We start from the raw sequence: 19,924 nt of genomic DNA, 5'->3' as shown, positions 1-19,924 counted from the left end.
TTCAGCAGATCGAGGAACGGGGCGAGCACGCAGGTGTCCGGCTCTGCAGAAAAGCACTGCCTTGGCGCGCGCTTCATGTACACAGCCCTGGTGTTGACGGTGCACCAAGCCCACAGGAGGGCTCTGTAGCTGAAGATGCTCTCGACAGCCTCCGAAAACAGAGGCTGCAGGGAAGAGAAAAAGTCTCTGGAGGAAGAAACAAACTCCTGCACGTGGGTTCTCTGCTCTCTGGCCTTTGCTTTCAAAGGTCTGGGAAGAAGATTCACCACTTCTGGCTCCAAACAAACAGGGCAGGTGTAGGCCTTGGGCAAAACCTCCAGGTAAGGCTTCCAGGGAGACCGGTCCCCAGCATGCTTTTCTGAAACTAAAAAGGTGCAAAGAGCCAGCACAGGAGATGGAGGAGGCTGCCACCTTTTAAAATGAAAAGCAGATTAAAGGAGTTACTTTCATTCAAAATATGGCGTAAGCAAGAGGTACAGACATCCTAGGGCTAAGTTCTGCTCCCAGAGGGACCGTGGCCAAGTTCACCTAATGCACCCAAGAGAGGTCTTCCTTCCTCAAGGCTTTCCTCCCCGGATTGCACCCCAGTACAAATGCAGTGAACCAGTCACACTGATACAAGAACTGGCTCACTAACCCGAGTTCCAGCTTTGTTTGCCAGAGATTCTTTCTTGCAAAAACCTCTTTGCTTCCAACTTGGTTCTCCAGTTTTAAAGCTTTTGCTGGAATTTCACTTGTTTCACTTGGTTAAGGATATAAATCTTGGCGGGTAGAGGGCAATCGGTGGAAAGAACCTAGACGTGCCCCATCCAACACAATAACCGCTGGGTACATATAGTTATTTCAATTTTTATTTTTTTAATTAAATAATATTGAAAATTCAATTCCCCAGTCATACAAGCCACAATTCAAGTGCTCTTGAGCCATATGTGGCTGGTGGCTACCATACCAGACAACACAAGGTAAAACAACGCTATCATTGCAGAAAGTTCTATTATATGATACTAACCCAGGCAGAAAACTGAAGAGGCTCATTATATACCTGTTACAGATCTAAAGCTTTTGTCTTAAATTTACCCATTCTATTGCAAATTATACATTGCAGTGTTTTTATTTGTTACCAATAAAAAGATCACATGTTGCATGAATGTATTTAGGAAAGTTTTCATTAATCCTTCAAAGTCCAGATTCCTAAATTACCATGCATTCTACTCAAAATTTCAGAAAATGTTAATACTAAGAGCATCCTTGCCTCTACTCAGGCCAGTGAAAATACACCAGCCCTCTTACAAAAGTAAGCCAGGGGAAAAAAGTCCAGAACTTACTGTGGGTTGACAAACAATACAATCTTTCAACCTTTATAATTTAGAAACCCCTTATGCTGAGGATCTCCCTCACACTGTCCTCAGAAACCCACCCAAAACAGAGACCCCCTATAACATAAGCCAAAAAATAGTTCTCAGCTCCCATGTTGGCCTCCTCTCTTCTCTGCCAAACAAAACCAACTCTCTCATACTGTCAACAGCTCTTCATAGCTGAAGGGGAATTCAAGCAAGTACAATAAGGGTAAAAATTAAAAGAGTAAATAGAATTTGTCAAGACCTACTACAACGGAGGAGAGGGAGTGTCATGAGACAAGGCACTCAGCCGTGATTTACATCTATTATCCCATTTAATCCTTATTTTCTAGTAAGGTTAGATCAGGATTCAAACCCACATCCCAAGCAGCCTATTAAAACCTTAAAAACGCAGTTTACAATGAATTAAGAATCAACTTCATAAAACAAGAGTAAACCTTTCAAATCATTTCAGATATTTGTTAGCTACATGAAAGGGCTGGGACCTAATGAGCTATGTCTTGGACGACATACTCTCCAATGATATAAACTTTAAGGGAGAAGCACTTGGCCCAGACAAGCAGGTGAGCAGTCACTTACTTAGCAATATACGCCCCTAAGTAGCTTCTAAGCACTGTGTCCGTGGTGAGCAGGCAACTCTCAGGCAATGAGATAATCATCTGTCCCTCCTTGCCAAAAAGAAAGTAAAGTTTAGGACATCCATGCTTTGGGAAGGACCTGAATGAGTCTTTAAAGTCCTTGATTCCACAATCATCTAATAAGAACCCAGCATAGCCCAACCACCGATGACCAAAGAACCCTCAGGGGATGGACTTCCCAGTTTAAGTCAGCAGATGCAGGCAAGGCTGCTCCCACGCTAGGGATAGATACTACATCCCCAGCAAGAATTAAAGGTTAACTGTGTGACTGACACCCACCACCAGTCAACCTTCCACCAGAAAGGAATGTGGAAACACTCTGACAACTCGAATCATATTATCCCTTCATCTTCTGACACCAGGAAATAGTGCTACCTATAGGCAACAGACAAAAACCACTCCAAAAAACTCTTCCAGTGAAATCCATGCGTCCAGTGACTATTCCCAGCAATGGCCTACTCGCCATATAACCTGCGCCAAGTGGCTGAGGAAAGAAGGGCAGGCCCCCCAGCACAAGGGTCTCATTTGACCACCTGCCAAAGTACAGCTTTCAGTTTCTCCCACTGAGACAGAAACATAGAAAGAAAACTCAAGATGTCAAGGAAGAGACATCAGAAAGAAAGCACTAAGAAGCCAGATATAAGATCCTGCTTTCATCATAACTGGCATCTAAGTTGGTTAAACATCACAGCCAAAAATCTCCTGGGTTCAATTTCTGGTCTCCTCATCTGTGATTCAAGATTGAGTTGGGATGGTCACTACAGTCCCTTCCTGCTCTGACATCCCATGACTTTCTGATTTTAAAAAAGGCACTTAATAAAATGCTCTATGTCTTGACTGGGGTAAATGTCTTCATCATCAAAACTCATCAAACTGGACACTTTAAATCTGTGCATTTCACTATGTGTAAAATACATCTCAATTTTCAAAAAGTTTTCACAAAAAAGCCACATTTGAAAGTACATGTAAAGCAACTGCCAATTATCATTTCATGATCTTAACAAAAACTACCCATAGCCACTGCTATATTCATGAGAGGTATATTTCTCCCCCCAAATTCTGCTACAGAATGAAGTCATATACCTCCCCTCAAAAAGAAAAATATTGCACAACAATGTTAATGTACTTAATACTACTGAACTGCACACTTAAAAAGGGTTAAGATAGTAAATTTTATGTTATGTAAATTTTACCACAATTTTAAATGCTTAATAAAAAAAATTAAGATAGCATAATAGAATTATAACATTAAAAGCTACCGTTCTTTAGGCTAAAGATATATACACAGCTGGGTTTTTTAATAAATTAAAGTAAGGAAGTAAAAATAAATTAAAACAATTTTGAAACAGAAAATTAAGATCACTACAAATAAATTAAGGAATTAATAATTTCTAGCTTTACAGAAAATTGTGCATTAGATACCCTTTAAGTAGCACAGAAGAACTAAAACAGACCTTGGAGAACATCCGCATCACTTACCTCCCGCTTCCCAGGTGAGGAGACAGAAGCCAGGAGGGTTAGCAGCCTGCTGGGCTGCCCGGCTGTACTTACTATGGATGCTCAGATTCGAGCAGCTCCCTTCCACCCCCAGCCCATCACCAGCGCATTTACAATATGATCCGATTTACAAACCCTGCTGCGGCAGAGACTGCTGGCCGCCCCCGCAACACGCTCCCTGCTCCTGCTCCCCATGCAGTCCCACCTAAAGGGTGCGGCTCGCGGCAGCTGGGGGCTCGCAGCAGCTGGGGGCTCGCGGCAGCTGGGAGCTGGAATTTCCGGGGTGAGGGGAAGCCTGCCCTTCCTCACCCCTTGTGCCATCCTGCTGCTCAAGCTCCTGGAGCTGCACCCTGGAGCTGAGGGTGTGGGGCTCCCTCTCAGAACATGGATAAGAGCTGGACAGAGCCCGAGAGACCAGCACACCAGCCCAGGTCTGCCCATCCACGCTTGTTCACATGACGGCACGAGACACTTGCGCTCTGTTACCTTGGGTTTGTCTCTTATACGCTGCAAACTTAATTCTAACTGACAGAACTGTATTCAAAACTATCTATTAAGTAAAAAAAAAAAAAAAAAATCTGTATGTCTAAAATATTTTTAATTCACTTGATTAAACCACAAAAACAAAAACAAAGCAGCAAAATCTACTTTGGGTTTCAAGATAAGAAATTCTCACCCGCAGGGATGTTTTGCTCATCAGCCCTCTTCCTGTACCTAGGAATGCAAAGACAGAAAAAGGGTAAATCCTACTCTTTCTTCAAGGTCTTAGAGATACTATTTTGCATAAAAGATGTGGATGAACTTCAAAATTACACAAAGCTGAAGCTGAGTGTCTCGCATCCTTTGACTCCCAGGGGAACCAAAGGATCAAGAAGCTATTCTGGGGCTTCCCTGGTGGTGCAGTGGTTAAGAATCCGCCTGCCAATGCAGGGGACACGGGTTCGAGCCCTGGTCCGGGAAGATCCCACATGCCACGGAGCAACTAAGCCCGTGTGCCACAACTACTGAGCCCACGTGCCATAACTACTAAAGCCCATGCGCCTACAGCCCGTGCTCCGCAACAAGAGAAGCCACCGCAATGAGAAGCCCATGCACTGCAACGAAGAGTAGCCCCTGCTCCCCACAAATAGAGAAAGCCCATGCTCAGCAACAAAGACCCAATGCAGCCAAAAATAAATAAATTTTTTTTAAAAAAGAAGCTATTCTGGAAAATGGCCCGACCTCCTTTTGGGTTTATAATCTTGAAGGGCAAAGTCAGCTTCAGAGTCAACACCTAAAGATCATCACCTTTAGGCAGATCTGCTGCTGGGTCTCTTACAGGAAACTTGAGGCTGGACTCTCTCCCCTGGGGCTCACCAGCCGGGGTGTAGCCTAACCCTAACGCCCACCCAACCTCAGAGGCTGGACCCGCAGGCCACTTTTACCCACTGCCAGACCCAGCCTTCCCCAGTAGTGATCTCGAGTCTTTGACCGAATGACCAGTAAAGCTCACTCAGGTCCCACAAAGCCTGAGGCCTACCCCCTCCCCACCCCAGCCAGGCAAGCCATTAGCCACCTTGACCTGACGAGCTCAGCAGGGTAGATCCAGGGCCAGCTGCTCCCCGTGAGCCAAGGCCTTGGCCAGAGCACACTCACAACACTAACCTCCGCAGCAGTTCTGTCAACGCCACCAACACGCAGACATCTACCCCTCTGTGCCCAAGGCTGCCCTCCTGCAACAGTCAGATGACAGCTTTTCCGGCAGGGATGGGCACAATATGTATGACCTGTAACTATCATACGGAGTCTCTCTAGTCATCTTCTCAAATCCACAGTTGTTGACTTTTTTCTCTCAGCTAGGAGGGTATATAATTCAGCAAAGGTCAATGCCTGCGGGACTAGTGGAAGCTGCAAGTTCCTGGAGGGAATTCCCACCTCGAGTCCCATCCGGTGTCTGGCAAGTTTGATTTGATGAGTTATCTCCCTACCCAGAAGCGTGTGTCTGCTCAAACACATGGTTTTGGTTTTAAGAACTTACTTAAAATCTGTGTGTCCCACTGTGGAGTTAATCCCTGTGGGCCAGAACCCTTCCTGAAATCAATTACTAAGGAGAGGATTTTTTTCTGTGGGGTCATTCTTTAAAAAAATTCATGTGCTGGGCTTCCCTGGTGGCGCAGTGGTTGGGAGTCCGCCTGCCGATGCAGGGGACGCGGGTTCGTGCCTCGGTGTGGGGGGATCCCACGTGCCGCGGAGCGGCTGGGCCTGTGAGCCATGGCCGCTGGGCCAGCGCGTCCGGAGCCTGTGCTCAGCGGCGGGAGAGGCCACAGCGGTGAGAGGCCCATGTACCGCAAAAAAAAAAAAAAGAAATTCATGTGCTAATTTAAGTGGAAATTTCTCTTCGAGCACACGTGAACAGAACTTGGCATGTCGAATAAATCCGGAAGATACTTTACCTATATGTCTACAATATAGTATTCAGTAGATCAGAAAGCAGATCACAGTAACCTGCACTTACTAAGGCAAGGCAGCAAGTGGCCATGAGGATCTTATTACAGACTTCTCCCTGCCTTATAATTTCTGCTACCATCCACCTACCCGGGAGGCCCCGATTTGGACAGTGCTCTTAGCATTAAAAGGAAATACTAGGGTCAGCTCCCGAAGCATAAATCAGGTCAGAGTCTAGACTGAATCCTGCTTGCAACTTGGGAGCCTTGCCACAAACCAGGACTAACTCCCCAGAATTCTGTACATTCTGACAGACTCCCATCAACATGCGCTCCTATCATACACTGATTAAGAGCTGAAGATACAGAAAGCACTTAGGGAAGGTGTTGCAGACCACATGCTTGTGTCCCCCCAAATTCATATGTTGATTTCTCAGCCCCCAGTGAGATGGCTTTAGAAGGTAGGGCCTCTGGTAAGTGACTAGGTCATAAGGGTGGAGCCCTCGTGAATGGGATTCGTGCTCTTATAAGAAGAGACAAGAGAGCCTGCTCCAGCTCCCAGCTCTCCACCATGTGAGGACACAACAAGAAGATGGCAATTTGCAAAGCAGGAATCGGTCCTCGCTAGGCACTGAATCTGCCCACACCATGATCTTAGACTTCCCAGCCTCCAGAACTGTGAGAAATAAATGACTGTTTTAAGCCACCCAGTCCATGATAATTTGCTATGGCAGCCCAAGCTAAGGCAGAAGGTTCCCTGACCCCAGAACTGTAAGTACTGGGTTCTGATCACTGCCAAACCACTTTGCTTTAGCTCCTCCAAGACCATGAATCTGGAGGTGGGCCCAGAGAAAGTTGCTCCTACTTTTATTTTTTTTTATTTTTTTATTTTTTGTGGTATGCGGGCCTCTCACTGTTGTGGCCTCTCCCATTGCAGAGCACAGGCTCCGGACATGCAGGCTCCGGACGCGCAGGCTCAGCGACCATGGCTCACGGGCCCAGCCGCTCCGCGGCACGTGGGATCATCCCGGATTGGGGCACGAACCCATGTCCCCTGCAACGGCAGGCGGACTCTCAACCACTGCGCCACCAGGGAAGCCCGCTCCTACTTTTAAAACTGCTAACTCTTCACTGCTCCAAACCATAGACAGATTACTTATCTTCAGGCATTCGATTGAAACCATATGCCAATTCCCGCTTGACAATTTTAAACCTACCCTTCTTAAGGCAAAGTGACACCCGAGGAGTAGGCAGGCCTTAGGCACAGCAAGTCCACTCCTGACACTACTTTCCCTTGATCATCTCATAAAGAACTCCATCCAGTAAAATCTAAGAGTATGCTTTTTACTGACCGTTCCTTGACACACAAAAACAGAAAGTTAAACATTCTGTTAGAGGCTGATAAATATGGTTCACCATCATAAAGAAGGAGCAATCCTAATAGAAGTTGGTTGAAATCAAGTATTTTAGTCCAAAGTCGTCATGTATAACTGACACATAGGGAACAACTTTACACACATCGCCTCACTGGACCAGGGGCACACATGGTAAACCATTTATTTTGGGTGATATATAAGGAAGTTAGTTTGCTCAAAGTTAAATTACCTAATGGGTACTTGAATGATCATTTTAATCGCCAAGGGAAGCATTCAGAGGCATATGATCTAAATATTCTACAAGGTGAAATGTCTGCACCTGCCCTGTGATACAGAACTTCAAGGTCCTCAGCACATAACTGTCTCTGTGCTACAGCAGATCTGTAGCACAGAGACAGGTGGTCCTCTCTGTGGTTACCTCAAGCCCACTTGTGGACAGAGCTGGGTCGCCTTGTATGCAGGCACAAGCCCATAACAAGCTGCCCAACTTCTGTGAGAGAATGTTCTGGAAGAGAATGTTAACCCAAACTCCATGACAAGCTCCTCAATTTTCAGAAAACAATGTTAATCCAACTTTCACAGCAAGCTCCTCACCTTCCAGAAGAGAATGTTCACCCACCCCTGTTCAGGTGACTGTGGACACCAGGGCCACACAGGGGCTCCTCCTCCAACACTCGGGGGGCAATACCACTGAGGCCTCCCTAAGGGCTCCTCTCCTGGAGCCACCCCCAGGGACCAAGCACCTCTGCTGGTTCTCTGGAACCCCTCCCCTTAGAAAACTATGGTGATGCTCCTGAGCTAAGGGATAATCCCATCAGCCTGCATGATTTGAAAATCCCATAAAATCATCATAAGCAGGTTCATGGGGACACCAGTCCCCACATTACACAATGTCCTCCCAGAAAAGCCCAGTGAAGATGTTTCCCTCAGGTCTAAGTTCCAGAAATACCTGTACTTCTGATGAGTAAACAATTTAGCTGGGTTTACAGAACACTAAGATTCAGCTAATTGATCATATACGTTGGGCTGCTGGAAAGATGAGCCAAATTTGTAGCTCACCTCTGACAGGGGTACGAAATTTCATAATCATGGCTTCTATGTGTTATCCTTATCCCTGCCTTCGTCTTATTTTTCTATTCTCATTTCCCTTTTCTAACTTTTAATTTTATTTCACCGTTTTGGAATTTCTCTCCACAAGCCACTTAAACTCATTTTTAGAATAAGGTCAAGTAAATATTACATCTACAAGGCAGGAAGGCTGCCACACAACAGAAGATGTTAGATAATTTTTGTCGGGTTGAGGAGATGATATGCCCCCAGAAATACAGCCCACCTGCAAGAATCACCCCTGCTTTCCTACCACCTGGGCCCACATGTCTCTCATGTGAGAGTTGAATGCCAGACCTTACCTGGAAAACGAGCAGGTATTAAGTTTGTATCTTCAAACTTCCTATCTTTCAGCCACTTCTTAAGCTCTATAAATTCAGGCTTGTAGCTCTCATTCACTAATCAAGAGAGGAAAGAAAAACTGGTAATTAAAATCACTATATAATCAGATCACCATTTAAAAAGTAAATCTCTGATGAACTGTCTCAGACAGTCATATCATGAAAGGGAATAAATTTTAAAACATGCACAAATAATGTAAACTAAAACAGAAAAACCACAAGATCATCACAAAGATGCAGGAAAAGCATTGGATAAAATCTGGCACTCATTCCTGATAAATACTCCCAGCAAACAAGGATAGAAGGGAACCTCCTCAACACGACAAAAAATATCTGAAAAACCTACAGCTGACATACTTAAGGATGAAAAACTACGTGCTTTCCCCCTAAGATCAGGAACAGAAGAAGGTTGTCTGTTCTCCCCACTACTATTCAACACTACACTGGTTCTTGCCAGTGCAAAAGGCAAAGAAAAATAAATAAAAGGCATCTATTATGGGTTGAATTGTGTACCCCAAAATTCATATGTTGAAATCCCAACCCTCAGTACCTCAGGATACGACCTCATTTAAAGATAGGGTCTTTACAGAGGTAACCAAGTTAAAATGAAGTCATCAGGGTGGACCCGGATCCAGTATGACTGGTGTCCTTATAATAAGGGAAATTTTGACACAAGAACAGAGGGAAGATGATAGAAGAAACACAGGGAGAAGACGGCCAACGACAAAGCCAAAAAGAGAGGCCTAGAACAGACCCTTCTCTCACAGCTCTCAGAAGGAACCAATTCTGCTGACACATTCTTTATAGATGAATCCTCAGGGCATTACTGAAAGTGAAATAAGCCATTCACAAAAAGACAAATACTGTATGATTCCACTTACATGAGGTATCTAAAATAGCCAAGTTCATAGAAACAAAAAGTAGAGTGGTAGCTGCCAGGGGCTAGAGGGAGAGGGGAATGAGGAGTTATTATTTAATGGGTATAGAGTTCCAGTTTTGCAAGATGAAGAGAATTGTGGAGACTGGTTGTACAACAATGTGAATGTACTGAACACTACTGAACTACACTTAAAAATTGTTAAAATGGTAAATTTTATGTTACGTGTAATTTTACTACAATTAAAAATTTTTTAAATTTTTTTTAAGATCTCAAATCAATAATCTGAACAAATAGAGAGATACATCTTGCTTGTGGGCTGGAAGATTCAATACTGTTAAGAAGAAGTCAAGTTCTCCCCAAATTGATCTACAGATTCAATACAATCCAAATCAAAATGTAAGCAGGCTTTTTTGTAGAAATTGACAAGATGATTCTAAAATTCATATGGAAATGCAAAGAACCTAGAACAGCCAAAAACACTTTGAAATACTGATTTCAAAACTTTTTTATTACTATAAAGCTACAGTAACTAAGACTGTGTGATACTGTCACCAAGACAGACAAAGAAATCGATGGAACAGAAAAGATTAAGTCTAAAACAGACCCACACATATGTGGATAACTGGTTTTTCACAAAACGCAAAGGCAATTCCGTGGAGAAAGGATAGTTTTTTCAATAAATAATGCTGGAACAACTGAAGTAAACAAATCATGGAATATTATCAGCAATATAAAAGAATGACCTATTGATACACACAACAGAGAATTATCTCAAAATAATTATGCTGAGTAAAAGAAGGCAAATAAAAAAGAATGCATACTATATGATTAAATAAAACTATAAAACAAACAATAGTGAAAAAAAGCAGATCACTGGTTGTCTGAAGATGGAGGCAGGGAGGGTTCAAAGAGGGCAAGATGAAAGGATTACAAAGGGAAACAAGGAAACTTCTTGGGGTGATGAATATGTTCATACCTTGATTTCGATAATGGCTTACTGTGTGTATACATATGTCAAAATCTATCAAACTATACACTTTAAATATGTGGCATTCATTGTATGTCAATTATACTTCAATGAAAGTGTTTTCTAAAAAAATACAAGATCCAAAATCTAAGGCTGCTAAAATACGTTATCACAACCTAGAGAACAGAGTTTACAGCAAGAACATTTAATAAGCAACTACTACACTCCCAGCACTATTAACCACTGTGAAGAGCGTTCAACATGTTCCTCACCCTCGAAAAGTTAACATTTTAGTTGGGGAAACAAGACTTCCACGAAAAACAACTGGAAAACCATAGCTCCTAAAGAATAATACCCAATAAGCATGATAACCCAGTGACATTAGTGAGAACTGGAAATGGCATTACCAAAAACATAAGGTCTCAACTCAGCCTCGAAGGTTAGAGAGAAACTGAACAAGCAGGGAGAAGGGAAGAAAGATGTTTCGGCTGAAGAAGGACTTTGCGGAATGGCAGAGGTGGACATGTGGGAGGTGTGCTCAGGAAATGGTGAGCGGAGAACATACTGCCAACACAGGGAGTGGGGCGGGGGAGCCACTTAGAAAGGCAGCTGATGCCAGGCAGGAATTCAGAAAGCACACAAAAGAGAATGAGGGGGACTTCCCTGGCGGTCCAGTAGTTAAGACTCTGTGCTCCCAATGCAGGGGGCACGGGTTCAATCCCTGGTTGGGGAAGATCCTGCATGCCGTGTGGCACGGCCCAAAAAAAAAAAGAGAGAGAGAGAATGAGGATCCTGGAGGCTCCTAAACCAAAAAGGCTACGTCCTTTAAGAAAGTTAGACTGACAGTGACAAATGGAACAACAGCAGGGAAGAAAACAAGAATGTGGTGAACCTGCCAAGAGCTGGCTGAAGTCATCTCTGGGCAGAACAGAGGGAGAAGTGAACCTAAGAAAGGCCAGGTGAGAGTTAGTTGGACATGGGCTCCAGAGAGCAAAGAAGGATACATAGTCAAAGATTACCTCCATGGTGCTGACATGCTGGGAGTCAGCTAGGAGGAGTGCTATTAATTTTTATGAAAAATAACAACTGCATTTATGTAGTACTCTCCAGTGGTCCAAGCACTTTCACATACGGTATCTCGTTCAGACTGGTTACACTGAACTTGAAATGATAAATTTACATCCAAACATTAATATCCTTTAGGTAGCTAGAGGTCAGCAGAGAGGTCAGGACCAGAAACAGAAACCTGGGAGTCATCCCCAAAGAAGACATAGTTGAAGCAATATATCTGTATTTCTACAAGGGTTTAAAAGAATATAATGGCACTATTTAAAAGAATATTCTTTAAGAAGTATTCTCTATGAACACTGCTCATGGGCTTCCCTGGTGGCGCAGTGGTTAAGAATCCGCCTGCCAATGCAGGGGACAAGGGTTCGTGCCCCGGCCCGGGAAGATCCCACATGCCGCAGAGCAACTAAGCCCGTGCACCACTACTACTGAGCCTGCACTCTGAGCCCGCGAGCCACGACTACTGAAGCCCGCGTGCCTAGAGCCCGTGCTCCGCAACAAGAGAAGCCACTGCAGTGAGAAGCCGCACTCCGCCGCAACTAGCCCACGCGCAGCAACGAAGACCCAACGCAGCCAAAAAGAAATAAATAAAAAAGAAAGAAATTTAACATTGCTCGTGTGCCTCTGAGAAAAGCTATGTGTTAATAGCAATCAACAAAGGATTCCTTTTTTTCATCACTGGCACCAAATGAATCAAAACTGTACCTCCTCTTGATTCAGAACTTGTGAAGAGTTTTCGTCTTCTGATTCGCCTTGTTCTTCCACCTCCGTTCCTCATACTAAAACTGCAGTTTCTGCTTAATTGCCCAATCTAAAATAAAAAGCATTTTCTTTGCCTTTCTTTCCAGCTGTATGATAATCACTGTTGATTGTACCTATAAGGATTTAAATATACAAATATAACTATTTAGTAAACCATTTCTCTAAAGTGTTTTTGTATATAAATTGTTTATACTCTGAGCTAAATCATGTGCAGTAATGGAATGCCCATTATATTGGTCCCTCTAAAACAGTTTTATCTTGAGGTCCTATTACATGCTGATTAATCACAGAAATCCTCATAACTGATTTCATAATTGTGTGCTTTGGTGACGTGTACATCAACGATAATCAACACTTACTAAGCACCAACCTATCTGTACTTTGAATAAACAGTAGTCCTGAAGCCCTCATCTGCTAGGAAGTCTTAGAGAAAAAAACCAAATCATCTTTCAATGTGAAGTAAATAATGATTTGTCCTTAAAACCAGCATCCTGAAATAAACATAAACTAAGCGGGGGTTTGCCACAGGTTAGGGAGAAAATGAGAGCCAAGAGAGCAGACAAAACAAAGAGATGATAAGAAAATCTAAAATGACTACAGTTTCTATACGTTACTTCCTCGGAAATACAAAAATGAAATCTATTAAACACACCAGCATGATCAGATAATGGAGTGGCCTACTATATGAAGCCATTAATAGTAAGTATGCGATAAGATGTAAAAATGTCCAAGATATATTACATGAAAAAATAAAGTTGCAGAACAAATTCAGGGATCCCTTATGAGTTTGATACTGTGCACATTTTATGTTTATAAAACAAGAGGCTTTAAGGAAGGATATTAAAAAATATGCACGGGGAGGGGACTTTTACTATTACTTCTGTATCCTCCTAGTCTGTGCCTTATGTATGTATGAGTACATAAGTGACATAATATGAATATTACTTAAGTGCATATATATGTGCATTTTAACCATACCACTGTTTTTTAAAAAACCACTAAAAGCTACCGAACTGAAATTAATAACAAGACACGAACTCCAAGCTCTATTACTATCCCACCCCAGCACTGGAAGGTTCACTATTTGATCGACCCGCAGTTGGCAAGTCCGGTCCCAGGGCCACCGGCGGCTCGTCCCCTCAGGGACCCCAGCGCCCCGCCCGCTCACGGGCCGCGACGCGTCCACACTGTCCCCCGGCCCGGCCGCGCGCGGGTCCCGAGATCCGGCGAGCGAGCTGTGCGCGTGGCGCCAGGGCGACAGCACGGCTGGCCGCACAGTCCTCGCCCCCAGTCTTCAGCCCCTAGACGTGAGGCCGCCCCACAGATGCGACACACCCCGCCCCTCCTCCGCCCCCTCCATTTTCCGGCCGCCGGGTTGACTGGGCAGGGGGCGAGCTCAGACCCAGACCAGTTACAAACTCCCGACCTTAGGGTCCTTCGCGCCTGCACAGCGGCTTCTCGGGTCGACATTCGCTAAATGAACGATTCTCAGATAACGGGGGCTGGGGGTGGGTGGGTATTGTAATGAGCAGCATCATGCCAGGCCTGGCGGGGGTAGGCCGTCCGAACTCAGCTCTCTTTTTGACCCCCCAAAATTAAAATACAGGGAAAGCTCCGACAGGAGCAGGTTCCCGTTACCTGGGCAACGGCAGGCCCAGCCCCGGAAGTCGGGCCGCTCTCCTTGGCACAGCTTCAAGATGGCGGTGGGCGGGCCCACGTGGAAACCCAGAACAGCGCGCCAGATGCTCGCGAGTTAAAGAAGCGAGCCGCAGCAGTAGGGGGAGGGATAGAGCGCCGCCAGGCCCGCCTCGAGTCCCCACTGACCCAAGCCCTCAGTCGCCAGGCGGAGCCCTCTTTCCGCCGCGGGCCTCAGCCTCTCGGCGTGCGCATGCGCATTGTGTACCGGAGGCGCCACCGCCAAAACCGGCTGGGGCCAGAGCGGCCCAAAGCTGGACCGGGGCGCCGGGAGGAAGAAAACCCTGTGGTCCGTGGGCCGGGAACTGCGCTCTGAAAAGCCGACCTACGCAGTCCTTCCGTACACCCAGGGAAGGAACCGCCAAGTGCGCGCATCCCACAGCGTACCCTACCCCTCGCCTTGGCCCGCCAGCTTCCGCCTCGCCCCGGGGCCTCGCAATCCCGGACCTTCCCCCACTTCCTGCCCGAAGTTGCCTCGACCCCGCCCTGCCTCGGGCCGCAGTCCGGCCTGAACCCGTTGCAGGGCAGCCCAGCCCCACTTCACCCTGCTGTCCCTGTTGGCGGATGTGTCCCTGGATCAGCCTACCAGGAAAATTCCAGTTGTTTATGTAAATACGCCTCCCTACAGGAGATGGGGCTCAATCTCTGCCCTACCCACTCCACCTTGATTATCTTTTGCTTCCAAGACAGGCCAGCATGGAAAGGAGGGAAAAGTAACTTTACAGTGGAGAAACTTGGCAGACACTGCCTTGGCCAAGTGATAAGGGTTAGCATATCAGTAATAAGTTATGTTGATTGCGGAGTTCCCAGCTATACGAAGGGTACTTTACCTAATATTTGGAGATGTTACTCTCCAAAACCCATAACCCTAGTTCTGTAACACAGAAGAACAACCTGGCTCTATATTGGATCTATTCCTTCAACTCTAACGGTGTGTTGTTGCCTGTGCTTAGTCATGCTGGCTCTGCACCTTTCTGTTACCAAACGGAGAAAGAACGTTGTCCACAGCCTGAAATACACATAATAGTCCTTCCACAAGGCTCTGCCTCCCAGGCTTGCATTTTAAAGGCATAACACTTTTCATTTGTATAGAGATTAAAAAGTTGCAGAACTTGTTGAAGGTTTACGAGAACATCATGACCAGACCAACCGTGGACGGCTGCAAGAACAAAGGATTATCACACCCCTCTGAGTCTGGCCAGTACCAAGGGATCTGCAACAACCAGCCACAACCCCTCCCCTTTTGGTATAAAAGAAGCCTGAATTCTAACTCAGGTAAGATGGTTCCTTAGGACACTAGTCTGCCAGCTTCTCCGTCTGCTGGCTTTCCAAATAGTCACTTTCCTTGCCTCAACACCTCGTGTCTCAATTCATTGACCTGTCATGCACCAAGTGGTACAAGCTTGGACTCAGTAACAGTTCTTCCTTGAGAATAACATGAGACAAACCCACAAACACCTGACCAGTACAACCGGCCCTCTGTATCAACATCTGTGGATTCAACCAACCGCAAGTCCAAAAATATTAGGAAAAAAAATTTCAGAAAGTTCCAAAAAGCAAAACTTGAACTTGCCACACACCTGCAACTACTTACATAGCATTTACATTGTATTAGGCATTATAAGTAATCTAGGGATAATTTAAAGTATATGGGAGAATGTACCTAGGTTATATGCAAATAGTAGACCATTTTATATGAGGAACTTGAGCATCCCAGGTTGTTCGTATCCACGGGGGGTCCTGGATAACAAGGGACGACTGTACTCCTCAAAGCTGTCAAAGTTTGTGAAAAGCAAGTAAACTCTGAGAATCTGTCATAAACCAGAGGAAACTAAGGAGACATGACAGTTAAATGTAATGTGGTATTCTGGAGAAAACCTTGGACTAGAAAAGGGATATTAGAGGGAAAAACTAGTGAAAGCCACATAAAGCATAGAGCTTAGTTAATACTGTTCCAGTGTTATTTCTTAGTTATAACAAATGTACCATCATAGTGTTTGTTACCAAACTGAACTTAGGTCCACTCGCCCACAGCAAAACCAATTTCTGACAACAAGTTGTGAAGGAAAGTACAGCATTTATTGCAGGGTCCAGCAAGGAGTACAGGCAGCTCATGCTCAGAAGACCTGAACTCCTCAATGGTTTTCAGGGGAGCATTTTTAAAGGCAACATTTGATGGTGAGGGCTGCAGTGTTCGTGACTTTCTTCCGATTGTTTGGTGGTGAGGTAACAGGGTGGTGTTTCAGGAATCTCAGTCATCAACTTTGTGGTTCCAGCCAGTCTGGGGTCTGGTGCTTGTGCTCAGCATGTAGTCACCATCCTCCACCTCTGGGGGTGGGGATGGGGTCTTAGTTCCCAGAGAACAATTCAAAGATATCCATCAAGTTGTTACGTACATACCTTGGGGAGAACTAGGACTCTGTTTTATCACTGAACTATTGTTGTTAGTTTTCTTTTTTAACTGCTTTTCCTTTGTTTCTGCATTCCCTCACTTCCCTAATTAGTAACTGCATGTGCCTGCTCCTTGGAACCCAGGGAAGACCTAGGAGACTAAAACCTTTTACTACAAACAAGAAACAGGGGACATGGAGGAGCTTTGGTACGTGAGAGTGCCTCACAGTGTCCCACTCAGTTTCAATAGTCAGATGTTAATAATAGGGGAAATTTGATGTGGAGTATATGGGAATTTTCTGTACTGCATTTGCAACTTTTCAGTAAATCCATTCTAAAATTTAACGTTTATTGAAAAGCAAAGGGGGGCTGGAAATAGATGTTTCCAGATTTGGACCCATGAGTCAGTGATGTCATTAAAAATCAAAGCTCTTCCTAATTTTCCACAATACCATCCTTAGGGAGTTGGCTAACCTCTTAGTTTGTTTCCTTATGATCTCAAGATAGTTGCTGCAGCTCCAGGCATCACATTCTCATTACAAATGCATTCAAGACAGAAGAAAAGGGGAAGATAAAACAGGTATTTTCCTTTTATGAGGGAGAAAAATCATTGGTCCCTCTAAAACAGTTTTAGAAAAATCATTGGTCCCTCTAAAAATACTCCCATTGTCGAGAGGGAAATTGACAAAGATTCTCTTCTTTTTTAAAGTTTTTTGTTTTGTTTTGCGGTACGCAGAGCCTCTCACTTTTGTGGCCTCTCCCATTGCGGGGCACAGGCTCCGGACGCGCAGACTCAGCGGCCATGGCTCACGGGCCCAGCCGCTCCGTGGCATGTGGGATCTTCCCGGACCGGGGCACGAACCTGTGTCCCCTGCATCGGCAAGCGGACTCTCAACCACTGCGCCACCAGGGAAGCCCAAAGATTCTCTTCTTGACCAAGCTCTAGCCAGTCTCTTCCAAGCCCTCTTTTCAGTTAGGCCTCAGCCTGGGCCTATAAAACCTACTGACTCGGCACTAATGATTTCGTCCATTCCCCCACCAACCCCCACGTTAAAAGACTTAAACACTAACATAGTTTCTAATAGCTCAAGGCTGTATCACTAGGATGACCTTAGTTCCCCCTTAATGAGCTCCAGGCTGCCAGAAGAATTTACTATTTGTTGTAGCCAACACCTGACAAGAGGTCCTTTACTACCCTTTCTTAGAGCATTTACTAAAAAAGGACTTAAAATTTGTGAATTCTTCCTCTGTCCATTTGCAATGTATATGTATCTCCTACAACTCAGGACCTGGGTCTTTCTCAAGGACCTGAAAGCCATTCCTTCAAAATGTAATTATCAGATAGGATAGGACCTCTGTCTCCCAGTCTCTTTATAGCCCTGATGGGCATTTACACTCACCAGCCCTTTATAATTTTCCCCTGACTCTACCCAAGCCCCTCCATTCCCCCTGCCTACTCCCTCAACTTCCCTTTAAAACATCCAGTCACCTCTGTACAAATCCAAGTTGAGTTCAGTTCATGCTGGACACTCTTCCCTACTACATTATAATACTGATTAAAATCTGTCCTTACCGCTTGAGGGAAGGTAAGTTGGTGCAGCCAGTGTGGAAAACAGCACTGTATTTCACAAACTTATGCAGAGTTAAAGTTAATCCAATTGTTTGGTTTGTGGTCAATTACCTATATCCAGTACTTCTGGGTTACCTTGGTGGATTTCTCCACTCCAGAGCTCTAATTGGAAGGCCCTTAGGCCAATTGATATTACTAGAGGGGACTCCCTCACTTGGCCAGTTAATAATACCTGCTCTGACCCTGGCCATAAATATGAATTTTTCTTTTAGGGTCACTCAAGCTCAATCAGAACAACCAACTGAATCACAGTCGAAAACCATAACCTCCCTCAGTTACAGGATGGATTTATGTGGTTAACACCAGGCTATGGTCATTTAAGTTTAAAGGCTCCTTTATGTTAGAAACAATAAAAGCATACTAAGGATAACCAGCCTAGTAACACTAGAAAATTGGGCTGGGTGCCTTATGAACAATGCCAATATATCATCTCCCTTAAAGGTAAGGATTGATATAGAACACGACCAGAGATTGTGTTCCCTGGTTATTAGTTTTGTTTTTTGCAACTGATTGGAAAAATCCCTTGAAATTGCAACGTAATTGGAGACTATCTAAAATATAGCTGTTCAAGAGAACTTTCTGCACTGATGGAAAGAAATATCTGAAATGTCCGATACAGCAGTCACCAACACATGACTATTCAGCACTTGAAATGCAGCTAAAGCAACTAAAGAACTAATTTTAATTGTATTATTTTGATTAAAATTACATTTAAATAGCCACTAGTAGCTTGTGGATACCATAAGAGTGTGGACAAAGAATGTTGCCTGCCATTTCAGTAAACAAAGGATCAAGCCATCAGCCACGGCAGCAGACTGCGCTGGTGCACACTGAAGGGAATTCAGGATGGAGAAAAACAGGATACTGGCTCTAGATGGTTCAGGTGCACATCAAAGGAATAATTTCAATAAGCCCAGACTCTTGCATCTTCCCATACATTGAAAAGTGCTAGATTCATTAACTTGAGATGTCTGGTTTTCTTTAATTAGCAGTCATTGATGTTCCGACTACCTGGGTTGTTTTTATGTTTTGTTTTGTTTTGTTTTTGCAAAAACTACTACATATCCTGGCTCCTCCCTTACCTCTTCAGAACAGTCCCTCAGCTATCTGAGAGGCTATATCCCAGGCTTAAGTCCCCTAGGTTGTGCATTTTCTTTCAGTCGACAAGAGCACAGAAATGAAAATGATCTTATAGACCCCCTAATTCCTCTGTTTTAAGTGGTAAATAGTAAGGAAGAAAATTAATTTCCCACTACTAAGCTAATTTATGAACTTTCTGAGGATCCATTTCCTCGCTTGAAAATGGAGATGCAACCTGATGAGTTATTTTGAGTGTGAGAAAGGGCTGCAAAGCCCCTTTGCACCTATACACTTCAGGACCTGCATACAGGTAACCTGACAACCCTGGAAGTATCTAGTGAGGTAACCCTATGATGATTCAGTAAACACTCCCCACTAACACGTGAGAATCATTCAAGGAGGATAGGGCAGTAGCTTGGCTTTCACATACTTACGGGAGGAAGCAACACACACTTGCTCCCTACCATGTTCTCCCAACTTATTCCACAACTCTAGGTTACAAAGACTTCAGTTCGAGCGATATTTTTCAAACACCAGGAAAAACAAAGTCTGCACAAATGACCCATTTCTTCAAGCGCAACCGCGAAGAGTTGAACATCTGGGTGAAAAGGAGAACAGAGGATAGGGTTCAGTTTAAACACAGGCAACACAGCTAATCAGAACGATTCTCTGATGCCAGGCAGGCAGTCGCCAGCAGCGACTTTTCAGCAG

The 19,924-nt window shown here is 44.5% G+C and overlaps 1 protein-coding gene across 1 annotated transcript in view; it reads right to left on the bottom strand.

Annotated features, from left to right (window-relative positions):
* SETD4 (SET domain containing 4) overlaps positions 1-12,433 on the bottom strand; it is a 22,195-nt gene extending 9,762 nt beyond the window's left edge. Inside the window, exons 1-5 of the mRNA XM_007470507.1 lie at positions 12,361-12,433; positions 8,702-8,797; positions 4,170-4,207; positions 1,938-2,026; positions 7-411 (exon numbers count right to left, since the gene is read on the bottom strand). Of these exons, the coding sequence (XP_007470569.1) occupies positions 7-411; positions 1,938-2,026; positions 4,170-4,207; positions 8,702-8,797; positions 12,361-12,433 (701 nt within the window). The remainder of the gene's footprint in view (positions 1-6; positions 412-1,937; positions 2,027-4,169; positions 4,208-8,701; positions 8,798-12,360) is intronic.
* Between the last annotated feature and the right edge of the window lie 7,491 nt (positions 12,434-19,924).

Source organism: Lipotes vexillifer, unplaced genomic scaffold (genome assembly GCF_000442215.2).
Source record: "Lipotes vexillifer unplaced genomic scaffold, Lipotes_vexillifer_v1.1 scaffold402, whole genome shotgun sequence".
Taxonomy (NCBI): domain Eukaryota; kingdom Metazoa; phylum Chordata; class Mammalia; order Artiodactyla; family Lipotidae; genus Lipotes; species Lipotes vexillifer.
Note: the sequence above shows the minus strand (reverse complement) of the source record. Positions and strands in the feature narration are given on the sequence as shown.